Source organism: Penicillium atrosanguineum (genome assembly GCF_028827265.1).
Source record: "Penicillium atrosanguineum strain IBT 20685 chromosome Unknown utg000001l_segment0_segment0, whole genome shotgun sequence".
Lineage (NCBI taxonomy): Eukaryota > Fungi > Ascomycota > Eurotiomycetes > Eurotiales > Aspergillaceae > Penicillium > Penicillium atrosanguineum.
Genome location: NW_026623133.1, coordinates 193,843 through 212,822, shown reverse-complemented (window position 1 = coordinate 212,822; position 18,980 = coordinate 193,843). Strand labels below are relative to the sequence as shown.

The 18,980-nt window shown below is 47.2% G+C and overlaps 7 protein-coding genes across 7 annotated transcripts; 2 read left to right on the top strand and 5 right to left on the bottom strand.

Moving 5' to 3' along the window:
• Positions 1 to 441: 441 nt before the first annotated feature.
• Positions 442 to 1,838, bottom strand: N7443_000076 (uncharacterized protein; the record flags this gene model as incomplete). Its single annotated transcript, XM_056880132.1, has 2 exons — positions 442 to 1,527; positions 1,617 to 1,838. The coding sequence occupies 2 exons, from the start codon at positions 1,836 to 1,838 to the stop codon at positions 442 to 444; spliced, it is 1,308 nt and encodes a 435-aa protein (XP_056745370.1).
• Positions 1,839 to 3,008: 1,170 nt separating this feature from the next.
• N7443_000075 (alpha-hydroxy acid oxidase) lies at positions 3,009 to 4,322 on the top strand (the record flags this gene model as incomplete). The annotated part of the gene is made up of 3 exons (XM_056880131.1): positions 3,009 to 3,180; positions 3,229 to 3,777; positions 3,826 to 4,322. The coding sequence occupies 3 exons, from the start codon at positions 3,009 to 3,011 to the stop codon at positions 4,320 to 4,322; spliced, it is 1,218 nt and encodes a 405-aa protein (XP_056745369.1).
• Positions 4,323 to 7,601: 3,279 nt separating this feature from the next.
• N7443_000074 (expansin-like protein) lies at positions 7,602 to 10,314 on the bottom strand (the record flags this gene model as incomplete). The annotated part of the gene is made up of 6 exons (XM_056880130.1): positions 7,602 to 7,779; positions 7,826 to 8,238; positions 8,443 to 8,551; positions 8,639 to 8,682; positions 9,604 to 9,930; positions 9,997 to 10,314. 6 exons carry the CDS (start codon positions 10,312 to 10,314, stop codon positions 7,602 to 7,604), a joined length of 1,389 nt encoding a protein of 462 aa, XP_056745368.1.
• Positions 10,315 to 13,193: 2,879 nt separating this feature from the next.
• Positions 13,194 to 13,673, bottom strand: N7443_000073 (uncharacterized protein; the record flags this gene model as incomplete). Its single annotated transcript, XM_056880129.1, has 1 exon — positions 13,194 to 13,673. One exon carries the CDS (start codon positions 13,671 to 13,673, stop codon positions 13,194 to 13,196), a length of 480 nt encoding a protein of 159 aa, XP_056745367.1.
• Positions 13,674 to 13,892: 219 nt separating this feature from the next.
• Positions 13,893 to 16,001, bottom strand: N7443_000072 (uncharacterized protein; the record flags this gene model as incomplete). Its single annotated transcript, XM_056880128.1, has 1 exon — positions 13,893 to 16,001. One exon carries the CDS (start codon positions 15,999 to 16,001, stop codon positions 13,893 to 13,895), a length of 2,109 nt encoding a protein of 702 aa, XP_056745366.1.
• A 684-nt stretch (positions 16,002 to 16,685) lies between these two features.
• On the bottom strand, positions 16,686 to 17,237 carry N7443_000071 (uncharacterized protein; the record flags this gene model as incomplete). The annotated part of the gene is made up of 2 exons (XM_056880127.1): positions 16,686 to 17,112; positions 17,215 to 17,237. The coding sequence occupies 2 exons, from the start codon at positions 17,235 to 17,237 to the stop codon at positions 16,686 to 16,688; spliced, it is 450 nt and encodes a 149-aa protein (XP_056745365.1).
• Positions 17,238 to 17,828: 591 nt separating this feature from the next.
• N7443_000070 (uncharacterized protein) lies at positions 17,829 to 18,436 on the top strand (the record flags this gene model as incomplete). The annotated part of the gene is made up of 2 exons (XM_056880126.1): positions 17,829 to 17,904; positions 17,958 to 18,436. The coding sequence occupies 2 exons, from the start codon at positions 17,829 to 17,831 to the stop codon at positions 18,434 to 18,436; spliced, it is 555 nt and encodes a 184-aa protein (XP_056745364.1).
• Between the last annotated feature and the right edge of the window lie 544 nt (positions 18,437 to 18,980).

Here is an 18,980-nt window from a genome sequence, read left to right as displayed (position 1 = left end):
TCCAATCCACATGGACATGTTGTATCCGGCGTGTTCAGCGCGAACAACTTTGGGAGAGTTCAATTTCGAATGTTATAAAACACACTTGGGCCTGGAACCACTGGACCTAGTACGAGGGTCGAACCCTGAGTTCCATGGCTATACTACAGCCTTCGGGACGCCGAAATCTCTTAATTATAACACTCTGTGGCGAGGGACAACCCATTTTTTTACTAAAATTCAGGACCAGCGATGCCCGCAAGCCAAGTCCCGGCCCCATATTTGGTTCGACTCGGGCCGTTGCCACTTAGTCGTTAGGCGCTGAGCAACATTTCCTTTTAAACCTTAAGTTTCATCATCATATGGTGGAGGATACTGCCGATGCCCTATCCCCGCTGTGTGGCATTCACAGCGTAGGCTGTATTAAATAGTCAAGAGAATACATTGTACATCTAGGAAACATCATACCTGCCTCTTCTGTGTATCTGTTATCACACTATGGATCGCCTGTGCCGTATACTTGAAGTTGGCACATGTGAGACCACAAATCGAAGCCCGGCCTGACGGAAGCATATAGACGTGGTGTTCCTTCCGCAGTCGTCCCACTTGTTCCTCCGTTAACCCCGTATAGGAAAACATTCCTGTTTGATGGACGACATGATCCCAGTTTCCAGGCGTCTGGAGCCTCACAAGCTCATCATATACAGCTTTGCGCATTGTCTTGATGCGGTTGCTCATGAGTAAGAGGTCCGCTTGCCACATTAAGTGGAGGTCTTCGCTCTTAAATATTTCGTTCGCCACGCGGCTTCCAAACAGGGGTGCCATGGATACACAGGCTCGCTGGATCTCAGCAAGGTGACCATGGACGGAGGCTGTAGGTGGCGAAGAGGATTTCCTAGATACAACAATATGGAGCGCCCCCAAGCGTTCTCCGTAGAGGCTCATGTTCTTCGAGAAGGACTGGCAAATGGCGAACTCTAGCCCAGGGTGTGTGAAGAAGTGCCGAATGGCCCACGCATCGTGGTCGAGGTCTCCTGATGCGAACCCTTGATAAGCAGAGTCGAAGATGACAAACAGTTTCTTCTCCTTGCAAACAAGAGCAATCTCTTCCCACTGCTCCTTGGTCGGATCCAGACCGGTGGGGTTGTGGGCACAGGCATGGAGAAGGATGGCATCGTTTTCTTGGGTGTCTCTTTGGAGAGTCTGGATCATCGCACTGAAGCTTAAGGAGCGTGAAGATTCGTCATAGTAGGGATACCAGCGCAGATCAACACCCGGTGCATTCTCTTTCCAGATATCGGCGTGGTTGACCCAGGTTGGATCGGGGAGCCAGATATTGGCTGGATGGGTGTGATTGTCCAGGAATTTGGCAATAAGGCTGTTGGCTCCCGTTCCTGAGATGGTCTGAATAGAAGCAATTCGGTCATAGGCCTGGTTGGTAATTTCGGGACCGAGGACGAGCAGCTTAGAAGACTCTAGAAACTCGGCACTCCCGTGCAAAGGCAGGTATTCATGGAGGCAAGATTCAACGTGTATCCTCTTCTTTGCCTACGTGGGAAAGAGGAGCTCCAGATGTTAATTGTCAATCCCCAAGTTGCTATATCTTGTTACAGCAAGATAAGCTCATTCAAACTCACCTCTACCAACGAAGGGGGCTGCCATGCCTGTCCCTGATTGTTCCGGTATGCGCCTATAATTAAGTTCACTTTGCAAGAATCTGAGTCGGCGATAAACTGAGTCTCCAAAGAAAAAGGCCCCTCAGGACCGAGCGGACGAAGATCTGAGAAAAGAGAAGAGTGCGTATTGCTGTTTCCATTTTTGACAACCACACTTTCTTGTATTTTATCGAGGGCGTCCATTCTTCGTCGCAAAGGGAAATCGGTGTCAGGCTATGGTTGCTTATTACCTATGAATTCTTGGCTCGACAAGGTTTCCCCCTTCATATATATACTAGTCTTCTCTGAGCCGGTGTTCTTATTGTCAGTTTAGTCCCCCAGATCTTGTGATAAAAATTATTACAGCACTGCGACGTGATAGGCTCTGTACGCCGCATCTGGTTGCCGTCGGTCCGGTGTAGTTGAGCCGACCGCCGGCACGTATCCGATGACCCCACACCACATTCCTATGAATCTGGTAGCCTAACAGATCCTGATATTCCATTCTAGCCTACCAACACCGAATGAATAACTTGGAACCTATAGATTGCTCTAAAGCTCAGTTCTATGGCAGATCTGAATGTGTATGATCGCTTTTGTGGAAGGTCTTTTGGCACCTAGCTTCATTGCTCCAGTCATGATTGTGACTTCAATAGCAGGGACTGGGTTTCCCTTTAAGGATACAGAGGAAGCCTTGGCAATTGCTCTTTTGAATTAGGAGGGCCTTTGGATGGCGAATGTTGATTACAATTGAGGCTGGTCAACGCATTCTGTGCTACTTATATAGGTCATAGCCATTTCACGCTTAGTTACAAATTTCCAAATAGATCAATGATGCATTTTGGCTCTCAATGAAGCCTATAAAAACCTTTGTTCTATGCTCGAAATTGGCTGCTGGGGAGATATGGTGCCACCTGTATGATCAGATTTCTCTACCAGTATATAGAAGAGATTTAGTTTTTAGATTCCTTTGGGGTTGGTCAAAGGACTACTCATAAGACAAAAGTTTTAAAAAATGATAGTTGATGTATTCTATTTCTGATTCGGCTTCGGCTCGCCCTGGTCATTTCAGCGATGGCTCTTCGTATACTCTTAGACGTTCTAATGGTTGTTTGGTTCACTATATCTTATCTCTATACAATGTTAGGTTTCTTCAAAAAAACTCCCCTGAAGCGGCGGTTCCATATCCACTAGAAGTCGATGTTAATATGAATAGAAATTATGTTATTATCATCAACACATCCGATACCCATTAAACAGAGGCGGAAACGGGAGCGGAGGACGGAAGGAGACCCATCTGTACCAATAAGAATCAGGAAAGTCTCTATCTACGTTATCTGAATAAATCACACCGATTTCGTAAGACGAACAGAGATGGACAAGCCTGATAAGATGTTCCTGATTTATTATGTTCTGCATTTCCTGGCCAGTTTCTCCAATTCTATAAACAATTTTATCTCTTGGTTCGCGATGGCACTAACGGATATACTATGCATTCATGATCTTGAGAAGGCGGCACAAGGCATGCTAAGCCAGCCAATCCTCGGTGCGTATGCCGTCTTTGCTGTTCAGATTTGTAGCTGATGAACAGCAGACTATTTCAATGACGGGTCTGGAGACGGCGTTGCTCTCATGGAGAATATTTCCGCCTTCGAAAAGTACAAAATTCGGCCTCGAATCCTCCGAAATGTGTCCAATATAGAGACTAAGAAACGGGCATTGGGGTCTACAATGTCCTTCCCACTTGCCATTGCCCCCACTGCAATGCAGTGTATGGCCCACGAAGAAGGCGAAAAGGCGACCGCCAGAGCTGCAGCTAGAGCCAATGTCTTCATGGGAGTCTCCACATTCGCAACAACAACCCTTGAAGATATCAAGCAGTCTGGGGACTGTCTTTGTGACAACGTGTATATGCTACAGCTCTATATCTTCAAAGATAGACACACTACGGAAATATTGGTCAAACGTGCAGAGTCTGCCGGCTACAAAGCCATCCTTCTTACATGCGACACCCCTAGGCTTGGGAACCGACACAGCATGATACGGAACAACTTCCGCTTACCCTCGCATTTACAATTACCTAACTTTGACCAATATATTGGTAAAGAAAAGCTCGGTGATGTAAAGTACCCGAATACCACTGGTATGTTATTTCCGAAGCCAACATCTACTCCAGCTAATTTGTACTAAGATGACAACATTACCTGGGATGAAACGCTGTTGTGGCTGCGATCCCTGACAAAAATGGAAATCTGGCTCAAGGGAATTTCCACCGCCGAGGATGTTGAGCTTGCGGTCCAGTCTTCTGCAAATATAACTGGTGTCATTGTTTCGAACCATGGCGGAAGACAACTGGACTCTGCTTTATCAACGCTAGATTCTCTATCAGAGTGCGTGAAAGCAGCCAAGTCGAAAGATAAAAGCTTTCAGGTGTGGTTTGACGGAGGTATTCGAAAAGGATGCGACATCTTCAAAGCGTTGGCATTAGGTGCCGATGGTGTAATGATTGGGAGGGCAGTACTCTGGGGATTGACGGTGGGAGGGGAAGAAGGGGTCTTCAAAGCTCTGAGCATCCTTAGGGCAGAGTTTGAACTTACTATGGCTCTCTCGGGTTGTCGGACTTTATCAGACATCAAGTCTTCAAATTTGGCGAGGAAAGCCGAGGGTGGGTTTTTCACAAGACTGTAATTCCAAAGAGAAGTATTTAGTCGAATTTCAACTTTCCTCCTAGCTCCACTCTCCTATTTCTAAAAATTTGATGCTATGAAAAATGAAGGACGCAAATAGAGAGATGTAATTTAGAGATGGAAGCTATGGAACTAGATCTATCATGGAGGCTGAGGCAAGGGATGTGGTGAAGAGGGGCAGAATCCCATTCACTGCGAACAGGTGCATTCGAATTAATTCTCATTGTTTGGCCTCGGCCCCAAGATGCTCAACGAAATATAGTCAAGAGCACGGATTATCCGATGAACATTGCATTAGATCTGACCTTCGCCGGAGAAAAGGTTGCCGTAGCTGGCAAAAAGGCTGCCTTTAGAGGGACACTGAATAATCTAGAGAACTTTATACTAAATATACTCTCTTCAAGTTCTGGGGATCTATAATAAGATCTTCGCCTATGATTAGAACAGTATTTCGATTTATACAGTCGCATCAAACCCGTAATTAAATTCAAAGCGTCGTATCCAACTGTGTTCATTATGTCATGCGTTCCACCCAATTTTGATTGTGCAGAAAACGCACAAGCAACATATGACGCTATCACGTTCCCTCCTTCTTTTCCACAAGAGCCTATTCTTGTACCAATGCGACAGTTGGCGTAAACTAACCATGGCCTGAAAACCAAATTTTACACCCCATTCTCCCTGTCACTTGGCATAGAGCAGATTTCCTCTCAATATGCTAATATGTATTGCCTAGAATCTTGAAGCAGTTGAGAGACAGGCTGAATTTTCATTTTATTTTCGAGAATACAGGGGCCCATATTTACAGTATGACGCCTAACTGGATTTTCAAAAAACTTTCTTTTCGTCTAGATAGCGCGGGGAATTTTTATGCTAGTGCGGCTTTGTCGGCCTCAACATAACAAAAAGCATTCAGTAATTACTTAGCAGAAAATCAACACTGACCTTTTTTCGCTCATCACGTTTCATTCATTTTCCATGTCTCAGCACTATGCATTTGGAGACCTTCTAAGAAGATAGTCTTCTGCTGCCCCAGACAGAAGGATGGAGAGTCTTAAAGATTCAAGATCGTCAATTCCTTCATTCTGCTTTCAAGGGATTTTGAGTAAAAACAATAGAAGAGTTAACGCAGGAAATACATACGGCCAATAAGTTTTCCGCGTCTGCTAGTGTGAGTCGAATTATTTCACTTCCTGACTCATAGTCCCCATGGAGATTGATGATCCAGTGGTCTACAGCATTCAAATCCCAGTAGCCATCAGCCGATCTCAGTTGGGGATGCCGTTGAGCCACATAGACCAGTTTGTTTTGGATGGAAATCACAGAGCGGTCGAAGCCACGACGCAAAAGCAGGCGGCGGACCGTCTGAGGTAAGATTCGCCGAGACAGAAGATACATAGCAATGGTAAGCTCCTTATGTGACCACTCCATGGCCATGAATGAATGGCCGTCTCAATAAGGACGGACAGATTGATACAAGAAAGATCTGTACGAGGATAAGCAAGTTGACTGAATTACGGCGGCTTACAAAATTACACTGCTCGATTGGACCCGAGATGGCGCAAAGAAAGTTTCTGGTGATCACGTTTATCTTCAAAGGCAGCTTGCTTTTCGACATGTATTTGACTCATTATAGGTCAGCGTGACTTTAAATAGGGACACCACGAATGACAATTCTTTCAGGAGAAACCATGTGCGATTTGAGCCTACCCATTTGTATGTAGAGACGCAAGGCCAAGTCGCTAACCTCGGTGAGCCAATCTGTCCTGCAAGTAGATGACGGCAACATTAGATTCAATCCGCAGAACGGGCATGTGCCCGCCAAGAAACTTTAGGAGAGAGAAGCCACAGTGTACTAGTGATCTAGGCGTTCCGGTGTGCCCATTCAGTCAGTTCTAAATAGCTTTCAGAACCATTAGACACCCGGGGCTTTCTCGGGGCAACCCAAACTCAACTTGACTCATGTGAGATTGAGAACGGAGAAACCTTGCGAATCTTACACTAATGGCAGACTGACTATGTAGGCCTTAGCCGTGGTGTCGTCATTGGGCAAAGGTATGGGGTCTGTTCACAACGTTTAAAGAGGGTCTTGAGTAGGGTCCCCCTTTGAATCCCAACCAGATACGGATACGCTTCGTGATGGCGGCAAGAGGGGGAGTGGGGAAGAACTCAATCTGGTGGCAAATCAGGGTCCAAGTATCCACCCTACCCGATTGCAAAGTTTCGCGCACGCAATTTAATAGATGCAAATATGAATAGAGTGGATCTTCAGTAGATCTTGTAGTGCACCACTGTAAGTCACTGTTCCGTCGACTGATCGAATACGATTTTGAGCCAATAAAATGGGACATATAAGCCGCAATGGATTCCGGCTCTCTCATTGGTGACAAGTGATTGTCCTCTACAAATATTCTCTGATTTGCTTATATTTAAACGATCCAAGCTGAGTATAAGCTAACTTTTTTCATTTTCATTTTATTTTCATTTTATTTTATTCTTGTTGCTTAATTTTTATTATTTCTCAAGATCTTTACAGTGAAGAACGCAATAAGAGAGAAGGAGAGAGGAAACGGGGCGGAAGAGTGCTCGGCTCTTAATCAGCTTTTACGGCCCACGCAGTAGCCCACGATTTGGCCTCGTGGTACTTAAGCTTGTTTGTATGGTGTACAAGGCTCGTTCCGTTGATTCGATCTCCTTGTCTGGGAGACATTTGAACTAGAATCTTGTTGGAAAAGTCGCGGCATGCCGGTGCTGTTGAGAGTGGGCCCATGCAAAATCGGCCCGATATCGCCTCTATCTCGGAATGTCCTCGGGAACTCTTCGGTGCTACCGGAACCCAGTTACTGCTTACTAGATCTTCGAGGTGATTTTTCTCGTGAGTGGAAGAAAAAAGTCATTACCATGTAATGCTCTAATTATCTGATACCATATCGTTAAATACTTCTAATCATACAAATTTAGAAATCAAATCTATGTAGACCGGTAAGAAGGCCGTGGTATGTTCTCCAGTGACAGTGCTCTCCCGTCCCCTCTCTGGATATTAATCACATTAGTCACATTGATACAGTACCATGCGCCTTGGAGGAAACAATGGGCCCATTCGCATCCCGAGTCACGGAGACCACGGAAGGCATCATCTCGTAATCATCATGGTCGCGCTTGGACAAGTGTAAGAACCGCTTGCTGTCTCGAACATTTGAGCCTAATCCTCTCGCTGGCTTTGACTGACTGCGTGGATTGGCTGTAGACCACGATAGTGTGCCGCTGAAGGTGCGGTCTGTTAGGTGCGAGAAACTTTCCCGAAGAGGGGTTTGAGTGCTGGTACCGAGAGGGCAATCAGTGTGCCTGCGATCTCGGCACTCTCGATACACAGCATTGGATTGTAGGCCAAGCTGCCATCGGCGGCCCATTGGCCTTCCACCACGAGCCAGACGCGGACGGCAGAAATCATGATGACGCTTTAGAATGTTAGTTAGGCTTGCGAAATGAAGGAGACGAGTTTACAGTACACCAGGGAACATTACCATGGCGAGCTTGATCTTTTTTTCCCTGGACACATGGAGCTGCTTGATGAGGATGGAGGGGATGATGAGCATTATCACGTCACAGGCCAGAGAGACGCCCGAGTTGACGGAGTAGACCAAGCCCCACGATAGACATTTGTAAGTAGTGGGTTCACTCTGCCAGCCATATGGCCACAGAACAGTAAAAGGTCTACAGTGAAAGATCAAAAGGAAAAGCTGCAGGAGATAGGCGATGAAGAGGAATAGTGTGGCAACTAGGATGGCGATGTGTAGCTTGCCGGTGCGTGCCGTGAGCCGGTAGTAAAAAGCGAGACCAGATAGTCGGCAAAGGAAAAGGGCTGTTGTGTAGAGAACGTGTGCGACAAAGTCGAGGACTTCTGTCTCGCGGACGCTCTATAGGGACAGGACGTATTGGATGTATTCGATATGGCGACCGCTTCCAAGATCGATGAGAACGATGGAGAGAACTACGAATGTGATGTAAATCAGCTATAGTTTAGCGAATGGTCAGCTCTCTTCTACTTGTACATATGTCTTTGTAGCACATTTCTTTTGCTCAGGCAAACAACGGGCCAGGTTGGAACGATCAGGACACACCATTGTCACGATGGCCAATGCATCATCAAAGCCGATATTTTTGACGATAAAGAACCGCGCATAAAGGCGAAGGATCATCAACACGCCTGTCAGAAAATCATCAACACGCCTGTCAGAAAATCATAAATAGAATGTTTGAAATACTCAAGAACAAGAAAAGATAGCGACTCTGTGTATATAAAACAACGACACAGACACGACAATAATCTTCCAGGGAAAGCTATTATCGTGAGCGGCTTTCTATAATAGCTCAAGCCCAGTATTCAAGCAGTCACGGGGAATTGAGCACAAACTCAATCACCCAGGCCTGGAACGTCGAAGGTGTGGAGTCAAAATTAACTTTCCGTTTGAAAACTCAGTTTCCAATAGGTTCATTCTAGTCTATGGGATGCTAAGGCGGGAGAGCTTCATGGATCGGAGACCAAAAAGATTCTTCCGGCAGATCTGACCAGGTGGATGTGATCTCACCGTTTTACAGAGTGTAGAATGGAACCTACGAGTCCACAGAAGTTTCTTGGTGCATTTAGAAGATTCAAAATTGACACATTTCGTATAGAGCGCCCAATAACGTATTTCCCACCAAACCCGCCATCCCGGCAAACCCGCCACCCCACCAATCTTCGCGTCTCTATCTCTCCCCCACCATATTGAATTACCTACCATGCCACCATTTTAAAGGAAAAGAAAATCTCTATCCAACGAGAGGGTAGAATCGAAATTGCAATTGAAAGCTTTTCAGAACAAGAATATCTTTTCTTTTGCTGCTGCTGCGCGCGTCTACGAGGTAACGCGATCCACACTACGCGACCGTATCGACTGCTTCACTATAAAGATCCGGAAGATATTAGATTGCCTTAGAAAGGTTCGAGCTAAACTTTACTGTGAACTCAAATAATACTATGTGGCATTCAATTTTCCAGTCTGTGTGGTGGGAAGAGAGTCGGAATGACGATAATGATAATATTCAGCTATAGAGAACTATCTAGAAAAGACACGCCGCGAGGGAAGTGGATCACATGACCCCCACTACGAACGCAGTCAATAGATTTAAAAGCTTCCAATACTTCAAGCATAGTTCTGGCTTGATTTGGTCACTTTGCCAGATTGCAAAGCAACATTCTTCACAATAACCGTGGTCCCCGTGTGGCTTGTCACACGTACCCAAGCAGTATCCGAGCTCAATGTCCCATCCAGCTCGAAAAAGTTGTACTTGCTCCGGCTTGTAGACTTCCAGGTATGGCCTTCGTCCGTGCTAACTTCCATTTTTGTGGTTCGACGTCGAGCATTTTCGACGGTCGCCGAAAACCAATATTTTGACGCTCCCCCGTGCATCTTGATCCAGAGGGGCGTCGTTTTGCTGATGGGACAAGTGACAAAGTCCCATTCGATCCCTTCAACGCCTCCCGTGCTTAGACCATTGGTAAGCTTTGACCAAGTCTCCGGAGTCATGTCAAGGTGATTAGCACCACCTCCGGTTAGGTTAGTGACCTAGGCGCGATGTATGAGCGATCACTTGTTTTTAATAACCATGCACCATGTTTTAAGTAGACTTACCATCACAGTGATTGTCTTGCCCTTGTAGGTCACTGAAATGCAACCTCCGCATTGAGCACCGTCATTCCAGATTTTTTCGGAGACACAAGTTGAGCCATCCACGCCACTGGGGAGGCTGTAATCGACGAAGGAACATGCACCGCCCTTCCAACAGTCTTCTTCCGTGCAACCATCGCCATATCTTGTACCAAGCCCAGTTCTAAGAGAGCGCTTTGACACAAAAGCGGGACTGGGTGATATTTCCTGGTCGGGGATCGAGACAGCCAGTACCGTGCTAATCGATAGCATCATCAAGAATTGCAAAACATTGCCGAACATTGTGGGGTTCTCGGAATTGAGCATCAAAGGCAAAAGATAATGCTTAAGTTTACTGAATACACAAAACCTTGATTGGGATTGTGAAATAAGAAATTTGGGTGAGTGTGTTCTGTAAAAATGTAAAGTGACATTAGGAAAAGCTGTAAGCCGTTTTTATATGTATAACACATCATTTGACACTTCCTGAGGATTTTTTTCGACAACAATACTCCAGTACTATCAGTGAAACGTTTGGGAGTCTCTACCAATCAAAGTCAAGTGGTAAATTAAGGATTGTTTTGAAGTTTATTGACTTCAAACCTTGAAACCGTCTTTGCAATTCGAGATATAGTTCCATGCTGCATAAGGCATTAGGACAAGGGTGGATTTAAGATAGAGCCCGCTACTATCTCTCAAATAGCCAAATGTAACTCTATGATATAAAAAGTATGTTTCACCTTCCGTCAAATCTCCGGCAAGATTTTGGTGAGCCCCAATGGGTAGTTGTTGGGAAATCCCGCCACGGCAAAAAGCCCTCATATATGTGCCGTGGATCATCTTAGACCTATCCTCAATAGGTTCAATTTGAAACACGGCCTGCCCAGCCACCGAAATAGCGGAACCTAAATCTGATTAAGTCCTAGTTACTCTCAGGAACTTTTCGATTATGAAATCATAGTTGGCTTCGGTAATTCTCAGGCTGAAATTCGACAATCCGAAATAAAGGTTCGGGATCTATGAAGCGTGATAAAGAGGACCGAGTGGGTCAAAATGAAACAATCAGCCGACACCGAAAAGCTTGAATGGCATATCGTATCGTGTCGGTTCGCAAGGGGTCAAGGCAAGAGTTACCTTTTACACCGGAGACCAATTTCGGTATCTTTCCTTACAGAGCCATAGAATTCTGAGAAACTTCAAGAGACTGCCTGTACTTGGTGATGAAGCACGATGATATGATGCCTAGGCGGAAAAATGCTGACTTGGGAAATCGATGATGTAATGTTACTTACGTACGAAAAGCCAACCACATCCAAGCCCAACTAGTCAATGGCCACGACGCGTTGACCAGGTCACTTTACCCTCTGCCGTAGTTTTCTGCCCATCTGTGGTCATCGTCTCTATAGCCGTCTCCACAACCGTCAGCCGACTGCGAATCTCCAGATCACTGCGAAAAAATTCATTCTAATTGATTTCGTTGCTCAGTGAATTCAGCATAGATTTGAAACAATATCAGCGGTGTCGTGCTTTCCGGAGGGGGTAGAACTAACTTCATTCGGGTTTCGAGTCTGATAATCGTAAGCAAGTAGGCCACAAAAAATTCATCCCGGAGCAGATTCAGACACTCTGCGATGCATTGGAAGGCGATTATGTTTCAGTGTCCGGGGAGATCATCATAATATGAGACTTTCGGCTTATTTCGGAATATGTTCGCCATATTCCAGTCTTGTGGAGCATCTTGCTCGAAGCTAGCCACCGAGTTGCTGGCCCGCTGGTGACTGGAGAAACCATTCTCGCCTTGAGAAGACTCGCACTTTGTGGTACCACCTTCTGTCAATCTGGACGGACTTCGGGGGCTTCAATTCTTGAAGTATGACAAAGATAAAGTGCGCTACAATCGACTTCGAAAGCTTTCGCGTCGCGCGGGGCGGGAAACTTTTGGATGGCACCCATACTTGTGCACGAGAAGAGCTGAATTAGCGAGATTTAACATCTCTATCGCATCTCATAGGAAATGGCGCATAATCTTTCTAGATATTGGGTACGTACTGTACGACCGAAGCTGAGCTATGCGCTTGGTCGTAGCGAAAAGGCCCATAATGTTCCGTCAAATGAATTTAGGCCGATCATCTACGAGAGACATTCCAATTCTGTTATTTTACTATTATATAATTTATTTTGTCCACTGAAACTCACTGGTGAGCCTAGGTACAATCTCTACGAAGGGAGAGGGCTTCGTCCAAAGTCTGTTAATACTACATTATGCATCGCATGTTGAGGCCTGGTCGGCAACTCATTTCTGTGTTTATTGAACGTCGTTGAATCTCAACAACCAGCTTTTCAGAAGCTGGTCATCAAAGTGAGGGTTCGTTGATCCTCGAAGCCAGGGATTGATTGTAGTGGTGGGAGGAATATGGAGACAAACCTTCAGCATTCAGGCGCACCGAAATAGCTCACCGGATTGATCCATGGATTATGATTGGGCTTTAGGGAATGGTTTGCGAGGCAGCTGGTATATTTCGCTTTTTATTAAGACCTACAGAGAGTTCAAGCTTCAATTTACACCCGTTCAAAGGACATTCACTTTCTTGCTAACATCCTAACCGGCCTTCTTATCGTCACAACTTCAATCAAGCACCATATCCCCGCGTAGTGCCATGAGCTGGTCAGACTGGAAGAGAGAAATATTCTCCATTAGTTAGATAAGAATCGGGATTTACCGTGGAAAGCCCTCCCGGAGGCATACCATGAACAATTCGAAGTGGACAGAAGCGTTGAATCTTTACGAGGGAAGAAGTTCCATATTCCGCGGAAGCAAAGCCGAGCTTACTCAGTGACTCGGCGACACCTCCCGCCACGAGCCGAGCCGTGTTCGTGGTTTGGTCTGAGAATATACCCATTGATAACATTGGCTTTCCATAATAAAGACTCTCTTTAGCGCTAGATCCTCCACCATGAGTGAAGTAGAGTTTGAAGGACTCGCTGTCGATAATAACACATTGAGGCGCGAAAAACAGGAAGACGCAATTCGGATGTTTGTTGTCAAGTAGATCCTACAGGAAAGTCTCTTTCGATTCGCCGGTGTGAAATGGGAAGGATGCGCTAGCCATTTTCACCTGTCAGTGAAGGAGAGAGATTAATTCTCATTAATGGTAAGTTCTTACCTGCAGTCAAGGTCTGCTCTACACGTCTTGCCCATAGCCCATAGCCCAAATCACATCATCGATTAATCCATCCTCTTGTAAATGATTTGCGGCATTCACTACCTTAGCAGTACCCGTGTGTGGCAGGATAATATGAGTACCAAGGGCGATATAAAGGACTGATTTATGCCTGGCCAAGAATGCCCGGCACTCCTGGTCTGGTGGCGGGCAAGTCGGACTCAAGAGAGGACCTACAGGACCAGCGGTTGGAGGCAGATCGTGTGGGATTTCTAGCCCAAAGAAGGCGTTGACAAAGATTAGATAGTCTGGGTTGCTGGGCTTGTGGGGCGGTTGGAGGACGCCATTATCGTTTCGCATCTTCTTGCTCCATTTTCCTGATGCGCGTATGATACTTGAAAGATCTGACAAGAAAAGGATCTCGTTCACCATTTGTAGCCACATCGGAGTATCCTCGGACGTCATAGTCCCTGGAAGTTGGAAGCCTGGCTGGCCTTCCATTGGCTCTTGGTGGCCCATCTGTAAGTAGCGGCCCTTCAAACAGTTGGTGGCTGCATGGGTCGTAACAAGATACAGCTATGGGAAACGACCATAATATGAGTAAAAATTGTTAATTAAAGACTATCGTTTGAGCCGGTTTTCTACTACTAGAAGCCAGTCAGCAATATGCTAATACGTCCGGTTCTATTAGCGATGTATAATATCTTCCTCGAACCTAGGCTAGCCGTCAAACGGGTAGAAGGGGCCGCATCTAAATGTTTGGGACCAGTCTGTTTCTGGGCACAGCAGTGCCGGGTCCGCCCAGTCGGAGCAAAGCTCCGTCTCAAAGTCAAGTTTGAAAGGGTACTCGTGCGTGAATATGTTGGTGCTAAAATCGACGGTGTTGAAGTGCGTATCCGGAAGCGTAGCTGATGAGTCGAATGGCAGCACAGGACTAAGATGAGGGCTGGTGCCGCTATTTTCGCTACCTTTCAGGTTCTCCGTCGAGATTCTCTTCTTGTTGATGCGCATTCTCCCAAAATAGGGGATGGCTACGGCGTAATCATCGTCGGCAATGTAGGCCCCGTGCCGTGCCGCGTTAACTAGATCGAGGATGTGGGCTGCCTGCGCGGCGACGGTACAGTCCATGATGGCAACGGTATGCCTCAGACAGAAAGACACGTCTCGGACGAGAGCCCAGTCCTGTTCTTTGACGAGTGGTGTAGCTCTCGTAGGGGATATCAAGTGCCCTATGATGACGACCATGGCTGCGCTGAAAGCTTGAAAGTCCATTAGCTCGCATTGGTCTACGCTGCCACCGGCCCATGTCCTAAAGTCGGTGTATGCCCTCGCCGCTCCACGGGCGCCCTCCATGGCGCGGTCCCAGCTGTGAAAGAACTTGGATTCGTCCACTGACTTGAGCATGTATGGCATGTGCACGAGCTTAAGGGTCGTGAAGAAGATGATCTTGCTGGCTTGCTGGTTCCAGCAGTCGGAGAGCGACATATCCGGTGCCAGATGGAACCAGTGCTCGTCTGGGAACAGGCGGTATGCTTCTTCAATATCCTGGTCGATCTCGACAGTCGTCGCATAGTTAACTACAGCGTAGTCCGCCTGGTCGCGGTCGATGGCCTTCCCGCAGATGAGTGCCACCGACCACATTATGCGGCTCATCAACGAGATGGAATGTGAGTTGGACAACGTTCCCGGGTGGTTTGCTGAAACGGACGTCGGTAGCCCTAGCATCAGGGCCATGAGCCGCTCGGCATGCCATGCCGTGGACCACGCATACGCGGCGCGCATATCCAGCGCGTCCACCTCGCGAGAGAGGCCGCAGCTCACGGCCGTGGTGATGGCTTGTCGACACCAGTACCACGCGTTTTGCGGCCGCCCCATATTGATGTACAGCTTGTACAGCATGTTCATGCTTTCGATGCCATCGATGGTTCCACCGCACTCCCCGTCCAGCTCCAGCAGCGACTTTGCTATTCTCATGTATGAGTTGACCAGGTCTTGTTGGGGATAGGAAATGCTCAGAATGGACAAGACGCTTCTAGACGTCTGTTGCACGCAAAGCGCCAACCACAGAGCCGATCTTGCTATTAGCCCTGGCTCCATGGAGCTGGTGGCTACTGTGAACATTAGCTGTCGCGCCAGCTGCCTCTTTCCGGGTCCCAGGACGTCAGATGCCCGGGGCTCTCCATAGTAGTACGGCGGCCATATCGGCCAGTACTTCTCTGTGGCTTCTAGAATATGGTCAAGGTCTTGTGTCGACGGGAGCAGGGACACGAAACGATCTCGGTGTTGAAGCACGCCAAATGCAGCTGAGATGCACAATGGCGGTGGTGTCGTAGACGCGGGCCTGTTCTCTCTGTCTAGTAGTGAGGCGCACTTGAATAGAATCATTAATGGCGAGTTTTCGATGGCCGGTTCCTTTGAAGACAGCTCGACTCCGCCGCGCTTTGCGGCCGACAGTGGCCTCCCGCCTACGGTAGATGGTGTCGTCGCCTGTGAGTGTGCGAGTGTCTCGGTGGGGGCCAGGCCGCCACAAGCATCTCGCTCAAGCACGACAGACGCATCGTCTCTAGCAAAATCGGAGCGGGCCGATGTCGTCTCATTCGGGGAAAGCTTACGGACAATGGCCTCGAGGTCCTGTAAGCGCTGCTTCAGAGCGTCAACCTCGTCGCTGGGCACTTCACCGCCTCCAGCCTGCTGAGCGATGCAGTCGGCCTCATGGGCCAGACATGCCTCGCAGGCGTTTTCGTCTGTCCGGAAGATGCAGCGGACTTTTCTTCGGCGGCACTCCATGCAGCTTTTAGTGCCGAGCCGCATGCGCTTTGAGGGCGTCATAGTGTTATACTTAGGTAATGGTCACGAAGCATAGCCGCCTGTGTGTGTCGTAGCCCGGATACTCTACATGCGCCCGTGGGTTGGTAATCGCTCTTCGGGTGATTCGGCCGAATTCGGACGAATGCGGGGGTGCACCGCCATACAAGTCCCAAATTCAACGGCGACATTACAAATTGACACGGTAGTGGTGCTTCCTGCCGCTCTGCTTGGATAAAATATTCCTTCAAAACAGCTATTTCTCAGGGGCGATAGAATAGAAGTGTATGACGACCGGAGGGATCATCCCTGCGGGGCCTTGACTACGCCATTGCAGGTCTTAAGCATCCGACCTGAACACTAAAGGAGCCCCACAAGAGATTCTTCAAGAATCCTTTACTTGCCAGCCTCGTTGTCGTACTTCAACAGAATGCCCAAAAGGCCATTCCCTCCAAATTTCCAGTGTCATATTCTCAACAGCTGGAGCTCGGTCTGTCGATTTGTGACTTGCGGCATCTATGTAGGGAAATGATATTTGGACGATCCAAAGCTCGTCCAAAGGCTGCGGATGACGAAATGAAAGCTGTTAATTGAAACCTGAGCAGTTCTGTCTCAATATTTTCTTCACCCAGCGACATGAATGGATAATTTTAAGCCAATACTAGAAAAAATTACCTCTGCTTCACGGTATAGCACAGCTACCTTGATCTACAGAGTATTTATCCACTCTAGTGCTGTCTCGAGTTCAAGTCCTTCGGTAAAATCCGGATCAACAAAAGCCTTTCGCACCATACCCTTTCCATCCACCAACAACGACACGGGCATGGGCAACTCGAAAGAATCATCGCCATTGCTCTCAACGAGATCGTGTCCTAAAGTCTTAAAGACCGGGCTCAAGATCTCAGGCATCTTCCACACAATACCTAGCTTGCGTGCGTACTTATTGCCTGTAACAGAGAGCACAATGAGCTTCAGGCCTCGCTTCTCCGTCGTGGACATGTCTCGGTGGGTAGCTCGGTTGTAATGTCGTAGCTCGGTTGTAATGTCCACGAGGGTGACGACCTTAGCTTTGAGTTCAGCTAGATGCTTCTGGAGAGATGCGAGATACAGGTTACAGAAGGGGCACCACTCGCCACTGTAGAAGGCGATGAGGATGGGCCCAGTGGCGAGGAGACTTGCTGGAGATAGTCTTGAGAAGGGCGTCCGTCAAGATGAATTCTGGGAGGGCAGCGCCAACTTGAATGGCGGTTCCTGGACCATGATTGCATCAAAGTTTAATCCTATACGAATAGTTACATAGATCAGAAGGGAGAGGTGATAGGGACTTGGATCAGAAAAGGCCTTGACGCTTGAGATTGAATCCTTGATGGGATCAACAATAGACTTTAGCGCATTTGCGTAGAAATTCTCGCACACGCCACCTAGTTAGGTACTGTGACTCATTTTGGCTGAGATTGAGGGTAAATTCGAGTAATATGCGAATTGTCAGGACTGGAAGCTTAGATTCGCTAATGGGTGAGTTCGAATGCGAGTACCCTACTTTTTATTTTCATATGACTAGTGGATTGTTATACATTTCGTATGATTTCGTGCGAGTGCGTCCGACTGTATCTGAATCATTGATTTATTTTTATAATTGTCAACCGCATTGGGGTGCGCCAAGGACTTCGATGACCGATTCGTCCGAATTCATCCGAGTTCGGTCTAACTCGTCCGAGGGCTCGGGGCCTTGTCGTTACTATATCTAGGTATTAAGTCCTTGACAGTTTGAATATCTCCAGTAAACAAATATCTAAAGAGAACACAACGCTTGCCTACAATTAATTACTCCTCCTACCCAAACATCCGATAATGCTAAACAACATGTCAGACCCTCTTTCACGGTATGAGGTGCATATCAAGGAAAATAACTTCGTCTTCGTCGTCTGTACGTCTTGGTGGTCCTCTCAAATATGGACTCAGATTAACGATGTTTTTCAGTTTACCGTGGCCACTGGTGTCCTTTCTGTATCTCCTATTTGAAAACCCTGCAATCAATTCTTCCTCACATCAATGCCGCCGGGGGCAAAGCCATCGCTGTTACGGCTGAGCCCGAGCAGCATCTTCCGGACACGATCAACGCTTCGGGCTACACTGGTGAGGTAATCGTCGACCCGATGAACAAGATCGCAGCGGAGATGAAACAACGTGTAAATCTCAATGTTGCCATCTCGCCGAAGTCAGGATACGAACATGGCATGGCACAGCCGGCCATTCTAGTAATGAAAAATGATGGGACAGTGCTATTCGATTGGGCTATTGTGCCTGGGATGATGAACCTTGGGGGGGCTAAGGACCGCCCGGATCTGAAACAGGTCTGGGAGAATGTGCTGGCACGGTTGAATGGACAGCCGTTTGTGCACAAAAGATACATCATGCAGTCATTCACGAAGGTCATGACGCAGAAGCTTTTCGGTTGAGCGAAGAAAGGCTACTGTAGAGGCTAGCAGCAAGGGGACCGATATCCCTCAGCGTGGTGCGGTTCTAGTTCCAACACCTGGAACCGCGCACCGCACCTCAAATTTCGCGGCTCTAAAACTTTAGAACCAGAAATATATTGATTCTGCTAAAAATCTCCTTTTAAGACTAAATAAATTAACAAGTTATTTGAAAATTTTACCAATTTTGGCCAGTGAATATTGTTTCAAAGATTGAATTCTCCGCCGCTATTTGCTACGGAACAATACAACATGAGGCTGCCTCATATAGAACTAGCGCTCACCACGCGCGTGACCCTCCGGACCCTCCACCGATACCGCCCCACGGAGAGTGGAGGGTCTGATATAGAGGTAAAAACACCGGCGAAGGTTTGCTGGTTACGGTCTTTCTTCTTTTCATCGGGCAATTTTTTACATACTGTCTTGGTAGCTCTGTTACAATAAATACTTTGGTATTGAGAAATGTATAATAGAATCTAGTAGTTGAATCAGTGAAACACACGAGATGAATATGAAGAGTATGATC